Source organism: Rhinopithecus bieti, unplaced genomic scaffold (genome assembly GCF_001698545.2).
Source record: "Rhinopithecus bieti isolate Rb0 unplaced genomic scaffold, ASM169854v2 scaffold_43749, whole genome shotgun sequence".
In the NCBI taxonomy this organism is placed as follows: Eukaryota; Metazoa; Chordata; class Mammalia; order Primates; family Cercopithecidae; genus Rhinopithecus; species Rhinopithecus bieti.
In genome coordinates this window covers 660,216-687,764 of record NW_016818380.1, presented here as the reverse complement: position 1 = coordinate 687,764, position 27,549 = coordinate 660,216, and the positions used below count along the sequence as shown (strand labels likewise).

The following is a 27,549-nucleotide window of genomic DNA, read 5'->3' as shown; positions in this document are numbered from 1 at the left end:
GAGGTCAAAGGTAACAGCTTCCGGCAACTGATGCCTCCACTGGCCAATCTTCCCTCCGTCCACCTGTCACTTCGGGTAGTTTGGAGGCCAGGTGAGGGGCGTGCACGGGGGAGCGGGGAGCATTGTTGAGACAGAAACCGGGAAGACCCAACTGTGGCGCGATACTGCTTGACCGAGGGGCTGCAGAGCCCAGCTGCACTGGCTGCGATTTGAGCGCCCAGGGCCGGGGTGCGGGGTGGACCGCGGCGGCCCTTCGACCAAAGGTGCTTGAAGCTCGAGCCAGTTACTTTCTGTGAACTCTGACTCGAGCTGCAAAAACTTTTCTGCACTGTTTTTCTCATCTGTGTTATGGAGATAATAATTCCTGCCCTAACTGTAGTACGTTTGCGAGAATCCAACGATATGTTTCTGAAAGCGCCGGCTGAACTAAGAGCGCGTGAAATAGAATGAGACAGCTTTGCAAGAACGGAGGCCCTTGCCCCAGCTGTACGGTGCTGGCGCCGAAAGACGTTCAATAAAGACTTACTGAATGACGAATACACGTTAGGAGTTAGTAAAATCTCTCAAGGCTTCACCTCCTCAATGGGCTAAGTGCCATTCTGACCAGGCGGCAAGTTTCCTTAGCTTTCCCTACGACCCCAGTTAGGCAGCTCAGATTACCTATTGCAGCTTGATGGCCCTTGGGACTCCAGGTTTTTGAGTGGACGTGGCTGCTACTGCCGCAGGTGACCCACCAACCAAGTTCTCTATCAGGGTAATGTTAAGAATAAACTTAAGCCGGGCGCGGTAGCTCACGCCTGTAATCCCAGCACTTTGGGAGGCCCAGGTGGGTGGATCATCTGAGGTCAGGAGTTCGAGACCAGCCTGGCCAACGTGGTGAAAACCCGTCTCTACTTAAAATACAAAAAATTAGCCGAGTGTGGTGGTACGCGCCTGTAATCTCAGCTACTCGGGAGGTCGAGGCAGGAGAATCACTTGAACCCGGGAGGCGGAGGTTGCAGTGAGCCGAGATTGCACCATTGCACTCCAGCCTGGGCAACAAGAGTTAAACTGTCAGAAAAAATAAAATAAAATAAATAAGACTTTATGAGAAATTTTCTCTCCTACCAAATAATAACAATAACAGCTTTCACGTGAATATCTAATATGTTCTATGCACTGTGCAAAACACTTTACATGTTGCCTTATTAAGTTCTAACAGCCCATCAAACAGTGTCTTTTATTTTACTGGTGAGGCAGAAGGCATAGGGAAGAGAGAGATTAAATAGTCTGCCAAAATTATATAGTGATGGAACTAACTATAAAACACAAATACAAGGAGATCCAGGACATAAGGGTTGAAACACAGAAAGAAAATAACAGAAGCCATCAAGACATCAGACTTCTCACTAGGAGAACAGGTAAACCCTTAGGAGTTTCAGGCTGAAGTTTTTCTTTAGTCATTTTGTTTTCTTTTTAAGGAAACATTTATTATATTTAAATTTTGTTTTTAAATTGCTAGCATCTGCCTGTGTAAAGCCATTCTAAGGTTTTGTCATTATTGAAGGAAAGAAGGAAACTCTGTAAAACAATGTGTCCATTCTGGCAGCGAAATAAGGATCTTTAGGTGTTCTATTGTAAGTGAAGATCTAAGATTTTCCAAATTACAACTGAAGAGGTAACCTAGATATTAAAGTATATAATTGCGATTTATAAATTAAATATGTGAACTTTCTCCTAGAAATGCCAACAATTTGAAATTATATTGACATATTTTTGTCTGAATCAATGAGTCTGTTTCAAAATTTCAGTCTCATCAGAATTATAATCTGTGTGTATTATTTCCCAGCTCAAATAAAACCCCTTCTTCCTCCCCTTGAGGAAGCACTGGACACGTAAGATTTTTTTCCATAAGACAAGTTCCAGCAATGAGAATACAAAGATTAGTAAGACATACTCCCAGCCCTCAAGGATCTCACTGTCCAGTAAAGGGACTTACATATACACAAATGTAGTAGAATCTAGCCTTTACAACAATAGAGCTAGGTACAGGGATTCCCAAATGTGGAAATAGTGAAAGGAAATTCAGGGAAGACTTTAGGAGAGAAAGGTCTTAGAGAATAAATGTGAATTATAAACTATAAGAAGGTAGTTTTCATTGCCATTTTCTTATTGAGTTGTAGTACAAGATTGAGTCCCAAGTTATAGTCTTACTGATTTTTAGGCTATAGTATACAAAATGTAAAACTTTAATGAACAACCAAGCACGGTCACTCATGCCTGTAATCCCAGGGTTTTGGGAGGCAGAAGGGGGAGGATCTCCTGAGCCCAGGAGTTCCAGGCTGCAGTAAGCCCTGATTGTATAACTGCACTCCAGCCTGGGTGAAAAGCTAGACCCTGTCTCCAAAAAATAAAATAAAAAAATCAAAGCTTTAATGAACATCCTTAATTAAATATGACAATAATATCCTTTGGTCATTGAGTAAAACTCTTTGTTTTTATATACTTACAGTTTTTTTTTTTATTTTAAAACATCTGTATAATTTTAGTTTAAAAAATGGAACCTTTTTCCTGTGACACTTTCGTGGCATTACCTCCAGCAACAGTCGATAACAGGATTATTTTTGGAAAAAATTCAGATAGACTCTGTGATGAAGTACAAGAGGTAGTTTATTTTCCTGCTGCAGTTCATGATAACCTGGGAGAACATCTTAAGGTAGGTGAAATAAATGTTTTGTTAGCAATATGCCTTTAAAAAATATCATAAAGTTATTTCTATAAATAGGAATTTGGAAGAAACTATAAAAGTTAAAATTGAGGAATTTACATTTGAAAAATAAATGAGTCAGAAATAAACTGTAATCTTTTATTTCGGTGATTTGGAGGAAGTTGAAATAATAATAAAATTATCCATTCTTTGAATAAATATTTGAATGCTTTCCATATGCAAGCATGTTAGATAGGGCAAGAGATTTAAAGTCAGCTGTCAAGACTCTGACTATTCCAGGAGCTTAGAGTCTAGTATAGGAATAAGATGTGTATGCATTATACCCCATTATAAAACTGGATGGTTTAAATGCTAAATTTAAGTAAGAGTAGCATGCTGTGGCAGCAGAAGAGAAGGAACATTTAATGTGGCTTGGAGTTCGCTGGAATTTGATGGACAAAAAGGATTCTGATTCTGAATTGGTATAGGTTCTTCTTGATGTAGAATAGGAAAGTCATCCCAGACTCTGGGAATGACAGTTTTATGACACATCAGAAAAGGTTTTTTAGGCCCTATGTTAACACTATCAGTATACATTTTATGCAGTCACTTGCTAGTATACACATTAATTATTAGGAATGGACCTTGTCAGGTTATTTTTTGTTACGTTTTATGCTATAGACCTTTTAAATTAATTTAAAGGTCTTTATGCTAAAGACCTTTAAAAACTTATTTTAAAACCCATTTAATGTGGAACTTAAAATGAGAGCTTCAAATTATGCTATTGTTGCTAATTCATACTTTTTAGATTTTATTTTATTGATATTCTAATATTAAAACATATTAAATATTAGACTTTTTTCTGTATCCTATGTCATGTTTTTTTCTTTTGCTAAGACCACTTATTCATCTGTGATACCATTTCCACTTTATTTCTTCAGATGTAAATCTAGCCTGTCCTGTAAACCAGTGGTTCTCATTCTTTTCATTGCTGTGGACATACCTAATAGATGACTTCAAAATGTGACGTGAGATTCCTATGACAAAACTCTTGTATTTGAAGGCTACCAGATGGGTACTTATATCACTAATTAAGAAACACTGGATATTGAGGTTGAGAACTACTTCCTTAGGCTTCAACTCACACATCTACAAAAATGTTTCAAGATATTACAGCTAGAGACCATCTTTCTCCTGAGCTTCAGTAGCACCTTGTCTTCACCTCATGACCCTAATACTTTATACTTTATTTTATCTTAATTAATGTACAACTTTTAGTTTCTCAAAAGTGAGATCTTTATCTGATTCATCTTTGTAACTACCATATCTCTTGGCAGAATGTTTTATAATAGGAAATGCGCAGCAAATATTTGAATGAATAAATACTTTCGGGTTATTCTGGATATGTTTTAAGGGTAATGCCTTTATTATTGAAAATTTCAATTTACTTGTATTTCCTTTACCTCTTTCATAACAGTCTTGTCTTCTGACTGATTTTTTTAAATTCTGGATTTTGATAACTTGTCTGGTTTTGTGGTTCTTGCTATGACCTTTTTTTTTTTTTTTACAGTGTACGTATATAGAAATTGATCAAGTTCCTGAAACGTACGCTGTTGTCCTGAGTCGCCCAGCATGGTTGTGGGGGGCAGAAATGGGAGCCAATGAGCATGGAGTTTGCATTGGGAATGAAGCTGTATGGGGAAGAGAAGAAGTTTGTGATGAAGAAGCACTATTAGGAATGGACCTTGTCAGGTTATTTTTTGTTACGTTTTATGCTATAGACCTTTTCTAATTTGTAATTTTTGTGTAACTCTTACTTGTTTTATTTTCCTATTTTGAGGGGCTTTGATACTTTGCAGTTTGTGTCAAAATGTTTTAAAGTACCGCATGCAATTTCATGACTCTCAGTTTTGTTTGGTTTTTTAAATTAATTAATGTTTGGTTTTTTGAGATGAGATCTCACTGTGTCATGCAGGCTGGAGTATAATGGTGTGATCATGGCTCACTATGGCCTTGAATTCCTGAGCTCAAGCAGTCATCCCACCTGAGTCACCCAAGTAGCTTGGATCAAAGGCACGTGCCACCACACCTGGCTAATTTTTAATTAAAAAAAAATTTTTTTTTCAGAGACTAGGGTCTTGCTATGTTGCTTACACTTGTCTTGAACTCCTGGCCTCTAGTCATTCTCCTGCCTCAGCTCCTGAGTAGCTGGGATTACAGGCACAGGCACTATGCCAGCTTTCAGATATTATTATTAGGGAGAAGGGAAGAAGTAGGAAATTATGATTCATTGGAAGTGCCTAACATATTTTAATCACACCTTAACTAATTATCACAATAACCTCATGGGCTATCATGCTCATTTTACAAATGAGATATCTGAAGTTCAGAGATAAAGTAACTTGACAGTGAATTACCAACTTCGAATTTGATAGGTTTGTTTGACTCTAGAAACTTTGTTTCCATGATTCCAAACTGACTTCAGAAGGAAAAATTTCAAAGTTAGATGTCATTTCATCTGTTAACTTGAAAGAAATTTTACTTGGGGAATTTAAAAAATCTCATGAGCATGAAATTATTTAACAAAAATAATGGAAATTTATTTTAATCTGAGAACTTTATATTTTGTTTTAGACTTGGCCTTGAAAGAGCTGATACAGCTGAAAAAGCCCTCAATGTCATTGTTGACTTATTAGAAAAATATGGCCAGGGTGGAAATTGCACAGAGGGTAGGATGCTATTTAGCTATCACAACAGTTTCCTAATAGCTGATAGGAATGAAGCCTGGATTCTGGAGACTGCAGGGAAGTACTGGGCAGCAGAAAAAGTACAAGGTATGGACAACTTTTTGTGATTTAACTTGTTTTGCAATTAATAAAATATACCCTTACCTATAGGTACTGCATTTAAATGCTTCCACGATTAATAATCTAGTATAATGAAAGATTGAACTGTAAGGGAAATTTAAAACTTTGAAAGAACAATGGAAAAAGTGCCATAAAGAACTTTCTTGAAAAATATAAAAAGGTAGCATTACCTCTGGGAATATGAATTTCATATAACCTGTATATACTTTCTTTGCTGCAGCTCTTGGCCGTTTCATCGTACTTTTTCACTTTAATAATCCCTTACAATTTCTTCTCCTTTAAACTTTGGGCTGCACTCCAAAATCTTATTTTAGTGTGGAGGTGAGGAAATGAGAGTGGGATTAAAGACAGGTGTTTGTGAGTTGGTGGTTGGAAAAGCTATGTTGATACAATAGTAAAACACAGAAGTTTGATATCTTTGAATAAAACAACATTATTTAATTGTTTTAGAATGCTTTGATTTTTCATTCTCATTTCCTTTGTGATCGTATATTCCTCTAATTTTTCAGGTGAGGAAAGCCAGAGATGTAAAGTGATTTAAGGTGGTAAATGAAAGACCTAGAATTTAAAGCTTTTCATCTTGAATCTCGTCACTAGAACATAGCCTTATGTTTAAGCATAATCATGTCCATCTTGGGTATTTAACTCCTGGACTCCTAGTTTACTAGAGAGATAAGATACACATGTGAAAATGTTAAATGGTGCATGAATGATACAGACACATAGATGCTCTGAACATTTAGAGAATAGAAAGCTTATTATTGTGAACTAGAGGAGTTCAGAAAGGCTTCATGAAGGTAGCCTTGAACTTTGGAGGATTTGAGTGTTATTTTTCGAAACAGGTCATTACCAGTTGTTTTGATGGACATTTTGTTTTATGTTTTGCATGTATGTTTATTAATGTATAACGTTGTTAGAAGTTTTCTTTTTGTGATAATTGGCTTGATAATACCATTGAGCACTTTTATTTTATTAAATGTACTACGTGCAAGAGAGAAATTAATAAATACGTTTTGTTGAAAAAGCCCCACCTGGCCATCTAAAATGAACACCTTCATTGGGTCTCCTTGTCTAGCTGTAGATTAACTTAGCCAACTGGTTTCTCTTTCTATTACTAACTAAGCCCAAGAACTAAATTGTTAAATGATAGGGAATTATTTATTAGATGGAAAATTATTGGCTGGGCTCATGCCTATAATCCCAGCACTTTGGGAGGCTGAGGCAGGAGGATCACTTCAGCCCAGGAGTGTGAGACCAGCTTGGGCAACATAGTGAGACCTCAATTCCACAAAAAATACAAAAATTAACTGAGTGTGGTGGCGTGTACCTGTAGTTCCAGCTACTCAAGAGGCTGAGGTGGGGAGGATAGCTTGAACCGAGGAGGTCGAGGCTGCAGTAAGCAGTGGCACAATGTAGACATTATGGACATGTCACAGTGCTGCAGAGATTTTGTTTATGGCCAGTTTTGGAGCCTGTTTATGGCCAGATTTTGGGGGGCTTGCTCCCAACAGGTGTGGCTATAAAAGGGCAACATTAAGGATCCTTGTAGTGATGGAAGTATTCTTGATCTTGACTATAGTAATACCAATATTCTGGTTGTGATATTATACTACAGTTTGGCAAGATGTTACCATTGGGGGAAACTGGGTGAAGGGTACACAGTTTCTCTCAGTATTATTTTTTTATAACTGCATGTGAATCTATAATTATCTCAAAATAAGTTTAATTTTTAAAATAATTCATTTATCTTTTTGAATATGTAATAGATGCCCATGGCACAAAATTTAGAAGTCTATATTTGCATTTACATAGTGATTAGGCATCATAATGTACAGATACGTGCTTTATGTTAAATATGACTTTTCTTCTTTCTCCTCTTCTTTGAAAATAGAGGGAGTTCGTAATATTTCTAATCAGCTTTCCATAACAACCAAGATTGACCGGGAACACCCAGACATGAGAAACTATGCTAAGCGGAAAGGTTGGTGGGATGGTAAAAAGGAGTTTGATTTTGCTGCAGCATATTCCTATCTTGACACAGCCAAGATGATGACTTCATCAGGCAGATACTGTGAAGGCTACAAGCTTCTAAAGAAGCACAAAGGTAATTTTATCATATAAATAATATTAGGATGACAAACTATGTTTTATGTAGATGTAATATGGGAATGACAAAATCTATTTTGGAGAATTAATAATTAGTAAAAAGATTGTTCTATTAAAATGAAAACTATTTATTTGTCATAAAGCTATTTTTTGAGATAAGTATTATACAATTGTGAAAGGGTCATGATTCTTTTGAAGGTAAAGTTCAGATTTTCCATGCTCAGATGCATTTTTTCAGTTCTTATTAATATTCTTAAAACAAAATTGAGATTACTTTTCTTCTGAGAATTCACTGCAACCTGGAGACAGGCTTCTTTGACTATTGCTGCTGCTGCTGTTATTTATTTTTGGGTAGTACTCTTATTGATTATTTTCTTATATATAGAATTTCTGGCCAGAAGACAAACTGAGCAGATATACAAATTCCCTCTTTCCACTCCAAAACTTGAGAAATGTTGGATAAAATATTTAAACATTAAAGACATATATAGCTAAGTTCAAATACAAGAAGAGAAAATCACCAGGTACCAAAAATGAAGAGAGGGCCCACACAATCCTCCTCATCTCCATGTCAGTTGGGGGATTCCGGACCAGATGCACACGTTAGACGCTAGAGTGTTAACATCCATGAGAATGTACGTGTATAGGTGAAAAAGATCAACATTTGGGGAACAGGAACTGGACTCCTTATTAAGGCTACGATCTGAAAAATGCTAGTCCACTCCCTACCCAGAGTTTAGGATGGAATTGAGCTGCCTGCTGCTCCAGGATATGGATCAATACAGTTTCTTGTAAGAGATTGAACTCTGAGCCACATTCATTTTGGGGGCTCACCTGGAGCTACCTGGTGAGAAACAAACACGGTTTATAACCAGTAAACCAGACAAGATCCCAGCATACCTGTATTTCTATACCCATTATATGAATATTTGATATGACAAATGTTTATATTTTACTCCAATTTCCCATCCAAATGGGAAATCTGCTATAATGAATCTACGTGTATTTGCCATTGAAAATATTTGTTACATGGGGGTTCAGGTGAAGATGTAGCTTCTACGACTATTATGATAGTTTCTACTGTTATGTCCTCAAGTTCACTCATCTTTTCTTCTGCATTTAATCTGCTATTAATCTCATCTAGTAATATTTTAATTTATTATAATTTTAATCTCTACAAGTTCCATTGGTTCTTTCTGTATAACTCCCATTTCTCTATTCTTTACTTTCAAGTTTTAAAAAAATCCTTAAGCATGTTTAGCATCTTTATAATAATAATTATAAAGAGTGGCTGGACGCCGTGGCTCACGCATGTAATCCCAGCACTTTGGAAGGCCGAGGAGGGCAGTTCATTTGAGGTCAGGAGTTCAGGACCACCCTGGCCAATATGGTGAAACCCCGTCTCTACTAAAAATACAAAAATTAGCCGGGTGTGGTGCAGGCATCTATAATCCCAGCTACTTGGGAGGCGGAGGCAGGAGAATCACTTGAACCCGGGAGGCAGAGGTTGCAGTGAGCCGAGATTGCACCACTGCACTCCAGCCTGGGCAGCAGAGCCAGACTCTGTCTCAAAATTTTTTAAAATTAAAATTAAATAATTAGAGTATAGTTCCTTAACATTTAATGGAGGCTGGTTCTGGTTGCAGGTAAGATGGAATAAGTAAACTCTACTCTGTCTTTCTCTCTCTGAATATAACTAAAAATCTGGAAAGAATGCATGGAGCAGCTTTCTGAGGAGTCTTAAAAGTAAAAAGGAGCAGTCAGCAGGGCAAAAAAAGCAGAGTCAAAGCAGGAATGATCCAGGAGTGAGTTTCATGGTTGTGGTTGTTGTTATTGTTTTTCTCATTTCTTCCAGCCTAGTGTTAAACAGCATGAATCCCAGAACTATGTTCTGGGTGTCAACAGAAAGAGCTCCAAGAGATACCTTCTTTTTCTTGTCTGAGGAGAGGGAAGGTGGACACCAACAAGACACAGCATGGGAGAAATCTCCTGGGAATTTTTATTTAACTAAATTTAATTAATGAATTAATTAATTTTTTTGCTGCTTTCTTTCTGTCTCGTCCCAGCTCCCAGGCAAACTCCAGTCCTGAATCTGCAATCTTGTGATGGTTATGTGATGATGGTAGCAGCTGCTGGGAGGCATCTAAACTCTAAGGGAAGGGAATTCTCTCCCACTAGAGGAATTGTGGTCCAAAGACCATAGGAGAAATTCTGTTGCTTTTTGCCCTCTCTCTGTTTTCCTGCCTCTTGGCCTCAGAGGCAGACCCAGATGTGGGAAGCAGTTGGGCAAAGAAGGGAGACCACCAAGGCTCTGTTGTTCTAGCTAGAGGACCTGGAAGGGGGATCCCTGGAAGCCAGAACGTCAGGGAGAACTGAGAAGCAGAGGTAGCTCAAGAAAGAAATCCCATGAAGTTGTATAAGAATACCTGGGCCTACCCTAAGCTGTACATAGGTGTATCTGACCCTAAATAGCACACCAAAGCCTTTGAGAGCTAACCTATAGAGTAGACAACTGCTCAGTTTCCATACTGGCCACTGGATAGTGCTCTTTTAGGACAGTAAAAGAGCACTGCAAAAAGGTTTTGTAAACAACTGACATGGGAATCTAGCCCACAGAAGATGGCTCAAAACTATAATCAGACATACAGTAACATGGAGGAAATGAACCAGTTCCTTGAAAGCTACAAAACACCAAAACTCACCTAAGAACAAATAGATAATTCTTGTTTTAGCAGATACTTTAGTTGGTTGTACTCAGCCTGCAAATTCTGTCTCCTGCTTGGCAACTCAAATTTCAGTTTAGCTCTTTTATCCTTAGCTGAGCTGTTTGCAGTCTGCCCCACACATGCTTAATCAGCAATCAGATGGAGATTTGAGCAATTCTTTTACACAGAATTTGGGAGTTCTCTCTCTCTGACTCTCCTTTATGGGATTGCCCCCTCACTTTCTTTTCTTTTCTTTTTTTTATTTTTTTTTATTTTTTTGAGACAGAGTTTTGCTCTGTCACCCAGGCTGGAGTGCAGTGGTACGATCTCAACTCATTCTGGGACTACAGGCGCATGCCACCATGCCCGGCTAATATTTGTATTTTTAGTAGAGATGGGGTTTCACCATATTGGTCAGGCTGGTCTCGAACTCCTGACCTCAGGATCCACCCTCCTAGGCCTCCCAAAGTGCTGGGATTACAGGCATGAGTCACTGCACCCAGCCTGCCCCCTCACTTTCTACTGCTTGTGGTGGAGGTCTGGTTCTTCAGGCCAGAAACACCAAGGTTTTCTATTGCTGCCTGCATAAAATGACACAGCATTGACCATGGGCTTCCCTCAAGCCAAAGCCATAACAAAAATAAACTTACCCTATGCTTCATTCTGTCTCCCAACTTTCAGCTTTCCTCCAGAATGTTACTTCGGTTGTTAATTGTAAAGAGCCTTCAGGTAGTTGTTTTTCTGTATTTTGTCCCAAGTTGATAGTTATCTGCAGGACGATTGACCTGATAGGAGCTCACTTAGCCCCATTGAAAGTAGAACTCCTTCCCATGTCATTTAATATTCTATGATATTATTTTACTTATAAAAATTAATATATGCATATGATTCAAAATTCAAAAGTACGCAAGATTATACAATGAAGTCTCTCTTTCCTACCCTGTCCCGAGATATTCAGTTTTTTTCCCATATGTAGTTCCTTATGTGTTCTTCCAGAGATGATATATGCTTAATGAAACAAATATGTAATTTTTCTTTTTTTACAGAAATGATAGCATGCTATTCATGCTATTTACACTTTTCTCCACATAACTTTAGTTAACAATATACAGTGTAGATGAGTTAGCAATATATAATGTAGATCATTCTGTTTCAATATATACAGAACAGAACAATCTCTTTTTTTTTTTTTTTGAGACGGAATCTCACTCTGTCGCCCAGGCTGGAGTGCCGTGGCTCGATCTCGACTCACTGCAAGCTCTGCCTCCTGGGTTCACGCCACTCTTCTGCCTCAGCCTCCCGAGTAGCTGGGACTACAGGCGCCCGCCACTGTGCCCAGCTAATTTTTTGTATTTTTAGTAGAGATGGGGTTTCACCGTGGTCTCAATCTCCTGACCTCATGATCCGCCTGCCTCGGCCTCCCAAAGTGCTGGGATTACAGGCGTGAGCCACTGCGCCTGGCCAGAACATTCTCATTTTTTAAAACAGATGTGTAGTATCCTATTATTTTGTTATTTCTTTATGGTAGTATTTTAATCATTGTATAATAAAGATTGCATGAATCATACTTTAGCTATCAAATCCCTGTTATTTAGGTTAGTTTTAGTTTTTCATTATTGAAATTATATAACATGCTTATAGTTTATTTATATTCACACCCCTGACTATTTTCTTTTCTATTCTTTTCTTTTTTCTTTCTTTTTTTTTTTTTTTTGGGACAGAGTCTTGCTGTGTCCCCCAGGCTGGAGTGCAGTGGCACCATCTCAGCTCATTGCAACCTCTGCCTCGTGGATTCCAGCGATTCTCCTGCCTCAGTCTCCCAAGTAGCTGGGATTACAGGTGCCTGCCACCACGCCTGCCTAATTTTTTTATTTTTTGTAGAGACGGGTTTTGCCATGTTGGCCAGGCTGGTCTTAACTGACCTCAAATGATCCGCCCACCTAGGCCTCCCAAAGTGCTGGGATTACAGGCGTGAGCCACTGCACCGGGCCAAGCCTCCGCGCCCAGCCCCATGACTATTTTCTAAAATGAGTTTGTAGAAGTAGAATATCAGGTCAAAGCTTATGCACATTTGAAGGTTTTGAAACACATTGTTAAATGACCACCAGAAAAGTTACATAAATTTAAATTACTGCCAACAATATTGGAGTACCCATTTTCTAACATGCTTATCAATAGAGGGTTTTTTCAACCTTTATAAATTTTGTAGGCAAAATGGCATGTAAATATATACACCTACTATGTACCCACAAAGAGAAAAAAGAAAAAAATGGCATGTTAGAATTTTAATTTTTTTTAGTGAAATTAGATATATTCTTACATTTACTGAAAATTTGTAATTGCTTTGTAAGTTGTTTATTAATGTATCCTTTTCCCATTTTCATGTTGGGTTATTACTAACTCTTAAAAAATAACTTCCAATGTATTTTTTTCCTTTGCTTCTGAATAATTCCAGCAAAGTAAGTTTTATTTAGATTACTGAGTGGCAGATAGTTGCTAAAAGGGTCATGCTACTAATAAAAAATGTGACTAATATACCCTCCTTCACTTGAAGGATAAAATGTTTCTATTAAAAAAAAAAGTGTTTTGAGACAGTGTCTCGATCTGATACTCAGGCTGGAGTGCAGTGGCGTGATCTCAGATCACTGCAACTTCTGCCTCCCGGGTTCAAGCGATTCTCGTGCCTCAACCTCCTGAGTTGCTGGGATTCCAGGTGTGCACCACCATGCTAGGCTAATTTTTGTATTTTTTTTGTAGAGCTAGGGTTTTACCATGTTGCTCAGGGTGGTGTCGAATTCCTGGGCTCAAACCGTCTGCCCACCTTGACCTATCAAAGTGCTGGGATTACAGGTGCGAGTCATTGTGCCTGGCTGGTAAATGGTTCTATAAAGCAGTCAGAAAGCAACTACTCTGAGATGGATCAGTCAGTGATTGATATTTGCTTCTCATGTATTCATTAAACAAATTATATGCTAATTATTATGAGGGTGTGGCCAAAACATTAAGGAATTGATTACAACAGTACAGGATGGCTTGGTCTGGGGTCCAGGGCCACCAAGCAAATCCAGCCCCACTATCTGCCCCAAAGAAGAGGCTCCTTTCTCTAATTTTCATAAAGGTTAGCCAGCCCAGAAATGGCAGTGGTGGCATGGAGATGGAGCAAAGTGGACAGATTTGGCATATACTTTTGTGGCAGAATGGACAGGACTTAATTAATTGGAGTGAAGGTTAGAGAGAGAGAGAGAGATGTCACAAATGAATGCCAGGTTTCTGCTGGGAACCAATGAACAGTTGGAAATGCCATTTGTAGAGATAGGCTAGATGGAAGATTTGAGGGTAAAGAGTGTAGTTTTCCATTTTAGAAGAATCAACTCCTCGGAGATAATAACCTAACCATCCCAGAGGGATGATTTGCATCTCCCTTTGTCTGAGAGGACAACTCATCCTCTTCCCTTCCTGGGTTTAGAACTTCACCCAAAAGGTGGTGGTGATTGAGGGTGGAGCGTGGGGTAGGAGTAGTCTCAGGAGGTAGGCACTCCTATCCACTTGAAATTCAAGATATTAACTCAAACCTGTAGCAAAAATAGAGTAAGATTCTAGAATAAAGCTGATGCTCTTGGATATTTTCAGTCTTTGATTGATAGGTACACAGGAAGTGGCGAAGGATTTTTTTTTTTTTTGAGACGGAGTCTCGCTCTGTCGCCCAGGCTGGAGTGCGGTGGCCGGATCTCAGCTCACTGCAAGCTCCGCCTCCCAGGTTTACGCCATTCTCCTGCCTCAGCCTCCCAAGTAGCTGGGACTACAGGCGCCGGCCACCTCGCCCGGCTAGTTTTTTTTTTTTTTTTGTATTTTTTTAGTAGAGACAGGGTTTCACCGTGTTAGCCAGGATGGTCTCGATCTCTTGACCTCGTGATCGATCCACCCATCTCGGCCTCCCAAAGTGCTGGGATTACAGGCTTGAGCCACCACGCCCGGCCGGATTTTTTTACATGATGTTATAAGTACATTCCCCTGTATATATGTTTCTTTTACTTTTTATTATTAATGTTGTTTGGTGCTAATACAGCTATTTAAATAAATCCAATCTCAGTATAAAAAAAGGAAAAAGTTTGACAGAATATTTGTAGAATGCCTTTACATTATTGTTTTCAAAGTAGTTAATATTTATATTTTAATTTCCAAAAGAACATGTTATAATATGAAAAGTTTTCTGTAAAGTTTCTTAATGTTAGTTTATAGTTTTACAAATAGGTTATCTAAACTATCTTTTTCCCCCATGTAGATAGATAAGTATGTAGAAAATGCTAAAGCATGTTATACTAAGGATTTTAACTTTTGACTTACTGTAAAAGGACAGCATCAGGAAAAATAGCTAAAGCATGCGAGGCTTAATACCTAGGTGATGGGTTGATATGTGCAGCAAACCACCATGGCACACGTTTACCTATATAACAAACCTGCACGTCCTGCACACGTATCCCAGAACTCAAAATTTAAGAAAGAAAAAAAAAAAAGTAGATCAGGAGTGGCTGTTGCAGCAACACCTACTCCCATTTATTAACTGCTTTTATCAAGGCCCAGATACTGTACTAAATGATTTAATTATATTATTCTTTTTTTTATTTTGAGGCGGAGTCTTGCACTGTCCACCAGGCTGGAGTGCAGTAGCAAGATCTCAGCTCACTGCAACCTCCACCTCCCGGGTTTAAGTGATTCTCCTGCCTCAGCCTCCCAAGCAGCTGGGATTACAGGCACCCGCCACCACGCCCAGCTAATTTTTTGTATTTTCAGTAGAGAGAGGGTTTCATTTTGTTGGCCAGGCTGGTCTCAAACTTCTGACCTCATGATCCGCCCACCTTGGCCTCCCAAAGTGCTGGAATTATAGGCATCAGCCACCACGCCCGGCCTAATTATATTATTCTTTAAGCAACCATGTGAAATAGATATCTTCATTTTACAAATGAAGAAACCACCAGTGTTTGTGCTCTTCTCTATGAAATTGAAAAAAATGGACTTTCTTATTTGTCATATTTTTCTCTCAGCACCTAATTCACTATGTTGTGTGTTCTTAGTAAGTATTGAATAAATTAAAGTATTGTTAGTTGATTTGAATTAAATTGTAATTTGCAGATAGTTTAACAAAGATCACTGTTGTGTACTTTTTACTAGTAATAAATTTAAAGGCTCAGGAAATACATTTAGCAGATATTCTTTAAAAATAAAGAACAACAATGCATAATTAAGATGGAGAGGAAAATGCCAAGAATTCTAAGGTTTAGGGTAATTGGACAAAAGGAAGGAAAAAAGATAGAAATAATTATAAGCCAATTAGCTACTGTATCATAATAATAATTCAGTTATATTTAAGAATAACTGAATCATAGATTTGAATTACATATGTGATTATAGGAATAGATGCATCTGACATGAAACGTACTTTTTCTCAAGTGTGAAGTGTAGTTCATCTAGCTTTCTGTGCTTTGACAAAAGAATATGTCTTTCTAATACTTTCACAGAAAATTGTCTACCAGTACATTATAGTTAATTTTCCTATGATTTTCTAGATAGAACAGCCTGCCTCTCTTCTTTCCAACTATCCCTACCTGATAGCTATTAACTGTGCTGCATGTATATCCAAATTGAATCTATATTCACTCATGTATTTTAAATAACTAGCTTAAATTACAATGAAATTTACACCCTGTGTTTTGCATTTATTTTACTGAACCCTGCCACTGCAGTCTCAGTACTTATTCAATGCTTGCTAGTGGATTACTTATAGCTATCCTACTCAAGTGATCATGTAAATCCTCCTTTCATTTTGAGAATTGTAGGTTTCGAATACAGAAAGTATTTTCATAATACCTGTATTATCACAGTATTATGGTTCTGACACTGTTTTTATTAAAACTTGCCATTTGTAGGAATTTGGATTTGAATCATTTTAAAGGCTCACTAGGTGTTGAAACTGTGTGCCTGATATATAGGTGTGGATGGCAGGTTTTTGCTTTATTGTTTAGTTTTAATATTAAGGGCTGCTTTTAGGCACACCTTCTTTACTGTGTTTTTCAAAACTAACAGAAATATATTGCTTCTGTAACAAGTTATCTATAAATTCAATAAGTTATTTTTCTTGATTTTGAAGTAATGGCTATATTGTGGAGAAACTGGATAAGACAATGTAGACTTGTATAAATCTATTGTCATTAACATAAAATGGTAACCTGCATAATTAACTGAGGGCAGAACATTATATTATTTTATATGGAAGTCAGTTTTAATTTGAAATATTATGAATTACAATTTGGACACAGGCTTGCCATGAGCTTTTTCTTTTAATTCCCAATTATGGGAATAGTGGGGCGGGGAGTGGAGATTCTTGCTTTTCATGCTCTCTTTTTTTTTTTAACAGTTACTTCATTTTTTATTCTTTTACTGTCATTTTAGGGTTTTGAGAGAGAGGAAGGAGATACCTGTGGTTAATCAACCATGTTAAGTGAAAGTTTTTTGTTTCTTTAGAACTAATTGAAATATAATAATTAAACATTTCCATATAAAGTATCAAAAATATCTGTTGGCAGAAACTATGTTTTGTGATCGATCGACTGATTGATTGACAGGGTCTTGCACTGTCGCCCAGGCTAGAGTGCAGTGGCACGATCATAGTTCACTGTAACCTCAATCTCCTGGGTTTCAACAGTCCTCCTGCCTCAGCCTCCTGAGAAGCTGGAACTAAAGGCATGCATTACCACATGTGGCTACATTTTTTTTTTTTTGTAATAGATGACAGACTTGCCATGTTGCCCAGGCTGGTCTCAAACTCCTGGGCTCAAGTGATACTCCTGCCTCAGGCTCCCATACTGGTGGGATTACAGGCATAAGCCACCATGCCTGGCCTGTTTTGTTTTGTTTTGTTTTTTAACTGTACTTGTTACCTGGATTCACCACATTCATTACTGTTATTAAGAAACTGGTACTACTTCAGGGTAAAAAGAGACTGATGTATTTAGTAAATGGGAGGCATAATAGTGCAGTGGAGTGTTAAAAAGCACAGGGCTGGTTATGAAGGAGTAGCTGGTATTAGACCAACTTCCTTCCAAGAATAACTATGAGATCTGGAGGGAGAAAACCCCTGTTGTTGGAAGACATGGATGAATACCCAAAAGAGTACACAAAAGAGTAGAGATGAGGAGCCTAGATCCTGAAGACTGAGAGAAGACTCTACATATTGAGAAGACCTTGACTTTCTATATCACAGTTTCTTAATGCAATTGCCAACTTCTAAGCAGCACTAAGCAGTAGGTAGGATGAGACATGACACTGTGAAATTAAGCAGAAAGTAGCTGCTAGGAGCCCTAAAAGCTAAGCAGAGATTTTTGGCAGTCTCACAAGGCCTTAGGGACAAAAATTTGATTGGAGGGCCAACCAAGAAGAAGGTACCTGGGAAATACCCCTAAGCTTTCAATTGAGATCCCAGAAATGCTACTCCTTAGGAAGAGTAAGAACAAACAAGGGGTAGACTAGTCTCAACACTGGATCAAGGTAATCTATGTATATTCTATCTGGTTGCCAGAAGAATATTAAATGCTTTGTGAAAGAAAGTATCATGCAGAGCCTCTATAAAATTTCCTTCAATTGGAAAGTATCAGGCATGCTAAGAAATAAGACCAAATGACTGAAAACCAAGAGAAAAAGTAGATGGTAGAATCTGACATATAGGCTGTCTACACATTAGCTTTATTGGAAACAGACTTTAAAATTACCATTATATATTCAAAATAATTAGATGAAAAGATGGAGAATTTCATCAGGGAACTGGAGTCTGTAAAAGAACCAAATGGAAATAATACAACTGAAAAATTATAACTGAAATTAAGAATTCAATAGATTGATTTAACAACAGATTAGGTATAACAGAAGAAAAACATTAGTGAACTGGAAGATCAGTAGAAAAGGTTCCAATTCAAACAGAGATAAAAGTTTAGAAAATATAGACAAGGATCTGAGAGGCATATATAGGACTCAGTGAAAAGGTCTCATATACATAAGATTGGAGACTCAACAGGAAAGGAGAGAGAAAATAGGGAAGGGCAAAAGCAATAGTTGAAGGATATTGGCCAAGAATTTCCCCAAACTAATAAAAGTCATCAAGCAACAGCTCTACAAATCCTGAGAAGGACAAACAAGAGGAAACCACCCCTAGGCCCATATAGTAAGATTTCTGAGAGGGGAAAAAGGACAGAGAGAAAAATCTGAAACACATCCAGAGGAAAAAAAATATCTTCAAAGAACAAATATAAAGCTGACAGCTAACTTTTCAGCAGAAGGGAGGGAATTCTAAAGACTGTAAAATGACAACTTTAAGGTGATGGAGAAAGATAATAACTACTAATTTAGAATTGTGTAGCTAGTGAAAATATCCTCTAAAAATAAAGGTGAAATAAAACAATTACTAGACAATTGGCACTAAAAGAAATGCTAATGGGCATTCTTCAGGCAGATAGAAGCAAGGTACGCAGTAGCAGATGAAGAGCAGCAGAAACAGTAAATACATAGGTAAAACTAAACATTGTTGAAAATAATAATAACTTCCTAACCAATGGCCATGGCTGCAGTGCTTAAAGTCTATTGTGCATGGATTTCATGGAGCACTATATTTTCCACAGCATGCTTTTGACCAGTGACTGAGAGCGGCAGGCGGATAAAGGCAGGCCCATTCTAGGGATACACAGGACTCCTCTAATGGCTAACGTGGATCATCAAGGACTCCTTGACAGCCTGGCCAGGCTTTCCTTAGATGGCATGGCAGCCTGGGATACTTCTCCAACTTCTCTTCCTTCTCTGCTAAATTCAGACTTCAGATTGTATCATAGTCTGATGATTCTCTGAGGCTTTCCAGGTTCCCTCCCCATTTTCTGTCACAGGCATTTCCCCTAAAATATTTGATCCCATGTTGTGGCATCTGCTTCTCGGAAGACCCAGACGAACACAGTAGAAATTAAAATGCATTAGAATAGCACAAAAGATAGGCAGTAATTGGAGCTAAGTTCTGTATGGGTCCTTCTTGCATTGATTGGTAAGTGGTAAAGAACTAATTTAAGGCCAACTGTAGTAAATCAAGAGAAAGTAATAAGATTTTTTAAAGTGTATAAATAATAAGCTGATGGGAGAACTGTAGTAATAAATACTTGATAAGTTAAAAAGAAGACAAGAACAGAGAAAAAGAGACCAAGAATAGATGGAATACACAGAAAACTAATAATAAAATGGTCTACTTAAATCCAAATCATCAGTAACTATGTTATATTTACTTAATTTTTTCAATTAAAGACAAAAGACTAGGCACAGTGGCTCATTCCTGTAATCCTGGCACTTTGGGAAGCTGATGGGGGAGGATTGCTTAAGGCCAGGAGTTCGAGACCAGCCTGGGCAACATAGCAAGACCCCCATCTCTGCAGAAAATTTAAAATTAGCCAGGCATAGGCTGGGTGCAGTGGCTCCCACCTGTAATCCCAGCACTTTGGGAAGCCAAGCTGGGGAGGATCACCTGAGGTCAGGAGTTCAAGACCAGCCTTGTCTCTACCAAAAATACAAACATTAGTTGGGCATGGTGGCACATGACTGTAGTCCCAGCTACTTGGGAGGCTGAGGCACGAGAATCACTTGAACCTAGGAGACAGAGATTGCAGTGAGCCAAGATCACACCACTGCACTCTAGGCTCACAGAGCAAGACTCTGTCTCAAAAAAAAAAAAAAGTTCTGTAAGGGCAATGGGATTGAATATATTTTGCATTATTAATTCCTTTTCTAGGAATTTTTTACCTGTTACAATGGCTTTGAGACTTTGCATATTTATATTTAAAATAAAATACCTTTCTTGTGATAGTGGAATGAATCTAATTGTAGTTGATACAAAGTTTGTTTATAGTCAGTCTCTTAATTTATGTCAAGACTAATAACTCATATATTATCAGTAGAGAAAGCAGTTCATATTTGCAAGGCATCTGTATATGCATATGTATTTGATGATTTTAAAAATTATTTCCCTAGGAAATATAACTTTTGAAACAATGATGGAAATTCTTCGAGATAAACCAAGTGGCATTAATATGGAGGGAGAATTCCTGACCACTGCAAGCATGGTTTCTATTTTACCTCAAGACTCCAGCCTTCCTTGCATTCACTTCTTTACAGGGACTCCTGATCCTGAGAGGTGAACCACAAAATACTCTAAACCAGCAAGGGGTCAGGGGATGGAGTAAAGTCATTAGTATGTTAATAATTTTGTCAGGATAAATTTTCTTATACAACTAGGATGATAATTTTAATATATTTTCTGTTCAGGCTTTAATCTGCAACATTCACATATGCGCAACTGTTCTGTTTTTATGGGGAGGAAATGTGAATAGTTTCTTGTATGCGTTATCCCTACTCCTTCCTACAAATAGATTTAACATTGTCAAGAAAAGAAAGTAGATTTTCTTACTCAGATTTCAGATATGATATTAGATAATTCATAACAGTACAAAGGTTAAATGATGTAGTTGTGCAGGATTTACTTATGCACTCATATCTAGAAAATACATATGAAACTTAAAATATCAATAGTTCCAGTTTTATTTAATTATTATTATTATTATTTTGAGACAGAGTCTCACTCTGTCACCCAGATTGGAGTGCAATGACATGATCTCAGCTTACTGCAACCTCTGCCTCCCAGGTTCAAGAGATTCTCATGCCTCAGCCTCCCTAGTAGCTGGGATTACAGGCGTACGCCACCAAGCCTGGCTAATTTTTGTGTTTTTCATAGAGACAAGATTTTACCTTGTTGCCCAGGCTGGTCTCCAACTCCTGGCCTCAAGTGATCCACCTGCCTTAGCCTCCCAAAGTGTTGGGATTATAGGCATGAGCCACTGCATCCAGTCCAGTTATATTTTAGGTAATACTTTTGTTGACTATCTTGATTTAAGTCACTAGTATCTCACGAAATGCACATTACATTTAGAAATGATTTTATATTCACTATCTCTTAGTGTAGCAGCCTTTCATATTATTAAAAATATCTTCAAGAAAATGGAATAAAACATTTGAGTCTTCCTTTTTTTTTTTTTTTTTTTTCACACGGGGCCTTGCTCTGTCGCCGGGGCTAGAATGGAGTGCAGTGGCACAGTCAGCACACTGTAGCCTTGAACTCCTGGGCTCAAGTGATCCTCCCACCTTACCTTCCCTAGTAGCTGGTACTGCAGGTGCATGCCACCTTGCCTGGCTAATTTTTAATTTTTTTGTAGAGATAGGGTCTGGCTATGTTGCCCAAGGCTGTTCTTGAACTCCTGGTCTCAAGAGATTCTCCTACCTTGACCTCTCAAAGTGCTGGGATTACAGGCATGAGCCACTGTGCCCAGCATGTGTCCTCCTTACTGACACTGGCGCTGATGTTCACCCCAAGTCCTAATCCTCGGTCTATGACATTAATGGTTGCTCTTATCCTCCAACTGTAGAATGTGAAGTAGGAAAGGCAAACTATTACTTTGCTGACTCTGTTTATGTGCCAGGTCCTCTGTTAAGTTCATGGGAACACAAGACTAAAAAAGTATGGTTCCCTGCCCCCAAGGAGATCCCGGTGTATCAGAGAAGACAGGCATGGGTATAACTAATGTGACAGGAACAAGTTAGTATGTAACATCATTAACAGAAACATCTAATTAGAGAGAATCTTGGAAGACTTAGAATAACACTGAATATTTTTATATATTGACATGATAATTTAATAAAGACTCTTTCTTCTAGATCTGTTTTTAAGCCTTTCATATTTGTGCCACATATTTCACAACTATTGGATACCAGTTCACCAACATTTGAACTTGAAGATCTAGTTAAAAAGAAGTCACATTTTAAGCCTGACAGAAGACACCCACTCTACCAAAAACATCAACAGGCATTGGAAGTGGTACATAATAATGAGGTAAGATAGTTTGTATTCTTTGTTATATCATTAAGTATAAAGTTTGATTCAATCTGTATTTTGAACTTTGGAGTATCAGCTTTCCTCCCTTCTTTTAAAAAATAGGTTTAGAATTAGTTTAGATCTTCAGACTATAGTAGAGCTGTATTATTATTATCTTTGGTTATGAATACATGTATTGTGAATCTTGTAGAGAAATTTAGTACATTAAACATAATAACAATAGCTAACATTTGTTGAGCACTTACATAGTACTTTTACATGGTTTACTTTAATCTTCACAACCACTTTATGAAATGGGTACTATTTTGATTCCTACTTTCTGATAAAGTATCTGAGTCTAGGAGAGTTTAAGTAACTTGCTTAGTATATATCCCACACCAAAAATTACAAAGCCACTGGAGAGCGGTTGACCTGGTTTCTTAATGTAATGTTCTTAATCATACAGGCCTAGATTAAAATTAATTGAAAGTGACTTAAAACCTCAGAGACTTAAAATAATAATTAGTTTTACTTTTTAAAAAGTGATACATCCTCATTATTTTAAAATGTAAGCATTATAGAAGAGCAATATATCACTCAAACTCTCTTCTCTAGAAATAAGGATTTATTTTTTTCTGGTATAGATAGATAGGTCATTTTATAATGTCTATACCTATTCAGCTTGCTAAAGAAAAATAATAGGTAAGAAGGGAATGGAAGGGCTGCCTAAAGCCATCCATCCGTTGACCGCCTGCAATGAAATAAAACATTAACCATCTTAAATCTTTTCTCGTCTGTTTCTACCTCCTGGTTTTTCTTGCCTATAATTCCTTTTACTTTGTCAAGGCATATACATTTACATTCTATTCACACTGAAACGGATTAAATGAATTTTCCTCCAGGTAATAATTTATTTTTGTCTGCAGTGTTGGCATTGTTGCTACGTGGTTTTTTTTCCCTCAACTATTTCACTTAGGCTCAAAGCAACAAGCTCTGCCAGACTTCCTATTTTACTTGAAAATTTTATTTACATTTTATTTTAAATAAAATTCTAAAGTTGTAACTATTTTAGACTTTACTTAAAAATCATAAAATATTGATTGACAACATAAAGTAGTGGAAAGATAATGGAATTTGAGGGAAGAAGAGTGAAAGAGTTGGGTTCTGGTCCTGGCTCTGTAAATAACTTCTTTTGTGTCTTAGGGAGAGTCAGTCCTACTGGTAGTTTTAATTTACATTTCTTGATTACTAGTAAGATTGAAAACCTTCTCCTATGTCTATTGGTCATGAATATTTTATTTTAAATTTCTTGTCTATTTTTTCCCTTAGGCTGTTTTCCATTGATTTTGGGTTATTTTATTTTATATTTTTTGCTTTAAATAGGCAAAAATATGTGAATATTAACTGTTTGTAATAAGGCAGAATTTTATTCCAGTTTATTGTTTGACATTTAACTTTTTTGTCAGACAAAAATTTTAAACTTAGTCAATTATATTTATTAGTCTTTTGCTGTAAGGCACCTTGATTTCATGTTTCAAAAGGCCTGCCTCACCTCCGTATAAATATAACTTCTAGCACATATATGTGTGTTTTAAAAATGTAGTTCTTTAGTCCATCTGGAATTTACTTTTGTGTCTTTCATGAAGTAGGGATTCTAACTCTGTTTTCCCAAAAGGTGACTAATTATTCCAATACCATTTATAGACAAAATCCATTTTTTTCTCACTAGTATGAAATGTAGTATTTCCTCAGATGAAAACTGCATACGATTTCATATTGAAGTCCATGTTAAGTTTATTTGTTTTGTAGAGTTCTACCCCATAATGGTTCAAATTTTAAAAATTATGCTCACAGGCCAGGTGAGGTGGCTTACACCTGTAATCCCAGTACTTTGGGAGGCCATGGCGGGTAGATCAGCTTAGGTCAGGAGTTTGATACCAGCCTAACCAACATGACGAAACCCCCTCTCTACTAAAATACAAAATTAGCCGGACGTGGTGACGGGCACCTGTAATCCCAACTACTCAGGAGGCTGGGGCAGGAGAATTGCTTGGACCTGGGAGGTGGAGGTTGCAGTGAGCTGAGACTGTGCCATTGCACGTTAGCCTGGGCGACAGAGTGAGAGTCTGTCTCAAAAAAAAAAAAAAAAAAGTATGCTCACTTTTTAGTGACTTTATTTATTTATTTATTTATTTAGAGACGGAGTCTCAGTCTGTCGTCCAGGCTGGAGTGCAGTGGTGAAATCTCGGCTCACTGCAACCTCTGCCTCCCAGGTTCAAGTGATTCTCCTGCCTCAGCTTCCTGAGTAGCTGGGACTACAGGCGTGCGCCACCACGCCCAGCTAATTTTTGTATTTTTAATAGAGACGGGGTTTTGCCATATTGGCAGGCTGGTCTCGAACTCCTCCTGACCTCATGATCCACGCCTTGGCCTCCCAAAGTGCTGGGATTACAGGCTTGAGCCACGGTGCCTGGCCAAGTTTTTTCTTACATACTTTTTCTCTAAATAAGTACCTTATAACTGATAATGGTGATTCATCAACAATTTAAAAATTACTTTCTGTTAAGAATCATGGACGTTTTTTCTCCCTTTATTGAAATAAAGATGAAGTAATAGAGGAAATGTCTTCTTTTAGTTGATTTTTTCCTGGACATTACTGTTCTATTTTATTAATCTGATAATACTGGTTTTAAACGTAAAAGATCTAAATTGATAAAAATATTTCAGCCTCAGTTTTCAGCAGCCTTCCACATAGACAGTTCATATGAGATTTTCTGTTGTCCTGTTGTCTTTTAGGTATTTTACTTATAAACTACTCTCATAATTGTTTTTGTCTTTTCTACTAAAAATAATTTGGTATTCATGCATTAACTCAATCTAGAGCAATGATTTTCCCAAAGAATTTCATTCTTTCTGTCTCTAAAGAACAGGAAGGGAACCAAACCACAATTAGATGCCAGAATGAACAATCCTTATCTGTAGAGGTGGGTTGAATTTGGTTAGATTTATGTGTATGTGTATATATATTTATCTTTATATTTTTAATTGTTTAGGAAAAAGCCAAAATAATGTTGGACAACATGAGGAAACTGGAGAAAGAACTATTCAGAGAGATGGAATCAATCCTTCAAAACAAGCATCTTGATGTGGAGAAAATTGTTAATCTCTTTCCTCAGTGTGCAAAAGATGAAATTCAAATTTATCAGTCAAATGTTAGTTCTTAGTGATCATATGTTCAGCTAATATTAGTTCTTAGTGATCAGTGGTCAGCAATCTTCAAAGTCAGAATCTCTCACCTTGGTAAATTATAAAAACCTAATTTGAGCAGATCTGATTATTCTTGGATAGTATTCAAGTGATATCTTGACTATTAAACTACATACAGTGTTGCTGAAATACTCAGAAAGAAAACAGCATTGGAATTGGATTCATGTATCGTGGGATACAGGTGTTATTTCAGGTGATGTACTTGCGTATTTTCTTTAGCCATAGTAACTTTTTGTCACAATAGCTAAGTATTCAATTATATATAAAGAAAGAAACATTAAAATGATACATGGGTTTATATTTATTATAATTATGTAGTACCCTCAAATCATTTTGTCTGTTACATCAAGAAAGCAGATTTTTCTTTAGTCATGAAAAATATCTCAAGTGTTAAGTTGTTTGTGCTTTAGGCAAATATTAACCAGCTCTAACAAGAAAAATGTCTAGATTTACACATTGTCAATACAGTATATTAGTTCTGCAAATGTACTTTTGGTAAACTCAAACATGCTCTTTGTCAAGACTTGGCTAACCAGTGAGCTTGTAGCTCTGATTATCTAGCATTTTTAGGGTCATTCTCCTTAATAGGCTTTTACGTTAATAAGATATATTTTTAGAAGAGCTTCTTTGGGAGATTAGAGAATAAGATAAAAGAACTAAAACCTTAGGATATACTGTTGCTGGGTCTGAAATGTCTCTCATTGTTTACTTCTGTTTACTCAGTGAAAACAGAAACAAGAATGAGGTAGTGGCAATGAAATAGAAGTATTAGTATATTATGAACATTATAACATTTTGAACACTATAATGCATTATATATTATGAACTTTATACATGAGTAATATCTTCCTAAAGTTTATAAAACTTTATGTTTAGGTTACATAAAGATTACCAAGACTCAAAATTGCAAATATAAACAAAAGAAAAATCCAACTGAAAATAACACTAAGTATTTTTGAGTTTCTAGAATGTCCATTTTGGTATTTGGTTACATTATCATATTTACTAGTCACTATCAGCACAATTAGGTTAATAAAGAAGTGGGTCATTATATTTAAAGTGTTCAGGAAGTTATGTGTTCAAAGTTCTCTCATAAATACCATCATCTGCCTGATACTGCTCTTGTCTAATATAGGGTTGACATTACAAAAGAAAAGATGTCTGACTCAAGTACTCAGTTGATTCGGTTTGCTTTAAGTTTGGTTCAGTGATAGGCTGTCTTCTAACCCCTATACTCCTCTTCTCTCCTTTAATAGATGAGGAAACTAAGGGCAAACAGTTCATTACACTTACGGGAATCTTATTTCCTTCTCTAGGGGCAGCATGTTTTCACCTTCTCCTTTGCTGCCACCTTAGACTAAACTAGCACCATCTTTAGCTAGACCATTGCATTAACTGTTCTCCTACACCCATTTTTATTCTTTATTTCTACCCACATGAGTCACTATGGCCAATCTATTACAAATTTAAATCTGATTGTGAATTCCCCTCCTAATACTCTTTTTTAAAAGAGACTTTATTTTTTGGAGCAGTTTTAGGTTCACAGCAAAATTGAACAGAAAGTACATAGTTCCAATATAGCCCCTATCAGCACACATGCATAGCCTCCCCCACTATCAACATCCCAGCCCCCGAATGGTACATTTGTTACAATCGATGGCCCTACACTGACACATTATCACCCAAAGTCCATAGTTCAAGTTAGAGATCACTCTTGATGTAGTACATCCTATAGCCCTTGATAATTATAAAATGACATGTATCCACCATCATAGTATTATACAAAATAATTTCACTGCCCTAAAAATCTTCTGTGTTCTGCCTATTTATCCCACCCTCCCTCCAACCCCTGGCAACCACTGATCTTTTTACTATCTCCATAGTTTTGCCTTTTCCGTATGTCATATCATTGGAATCATATAGTATGTGACCTCTTAATATCATCTTCTTTAACTTACTTAGTAATATCCATTT

At 37.2% G+C, this 27,549-nt stretch overlaps 1 protein-coding gene across 3 annotated transcripts; it reads left to right on the top strand.

Moving 5' to 3' along the window:
- Positions 1-4: 4 nt before the first annotated feature.
- Positions 5-27,200, top strand: SCRN3 (secernin 3). Of its 3 annotated transcripts, none has more exons than XM_017856965.1 (8): positions 5-91; positions 2,529-2,695; positions 4,257-4,438; positions 5,321-5,520; positions 7,445-7,657; positions 20,415-20,577; positions 22,152-22,326; positions 25,362-27,200. In XM_017856965.1, exons 2-8 carry the CDS (start codon positions 2,537-2,539, stop codon positions 25,530-25,532), a joined length of 1,263 nt encoding a protein of 420 aa, XP_017712454.1. In that variant the 5' UTR covers positions 5-91; positions 2,529-2,536; the 3' UTR covers positions 25,533-27,200. The 3 variants fall into 3 exon arrangements, with proteins under 3 accessions (XP_017712454.1, XP_017712456.1, XP_017712455.1); XM_017856966.1 differs by lacking the exon at positions 5-91 and adding an exon at positions 1,031-1,400; XM_017856967.1 differs by lacking the exon at positions 2,529-2,695 and having other exon boundaries at positions 20-91; positions 25,362-26,628.
- Positions 27,201-27,549: the final 349 nt, after the last annotated feature.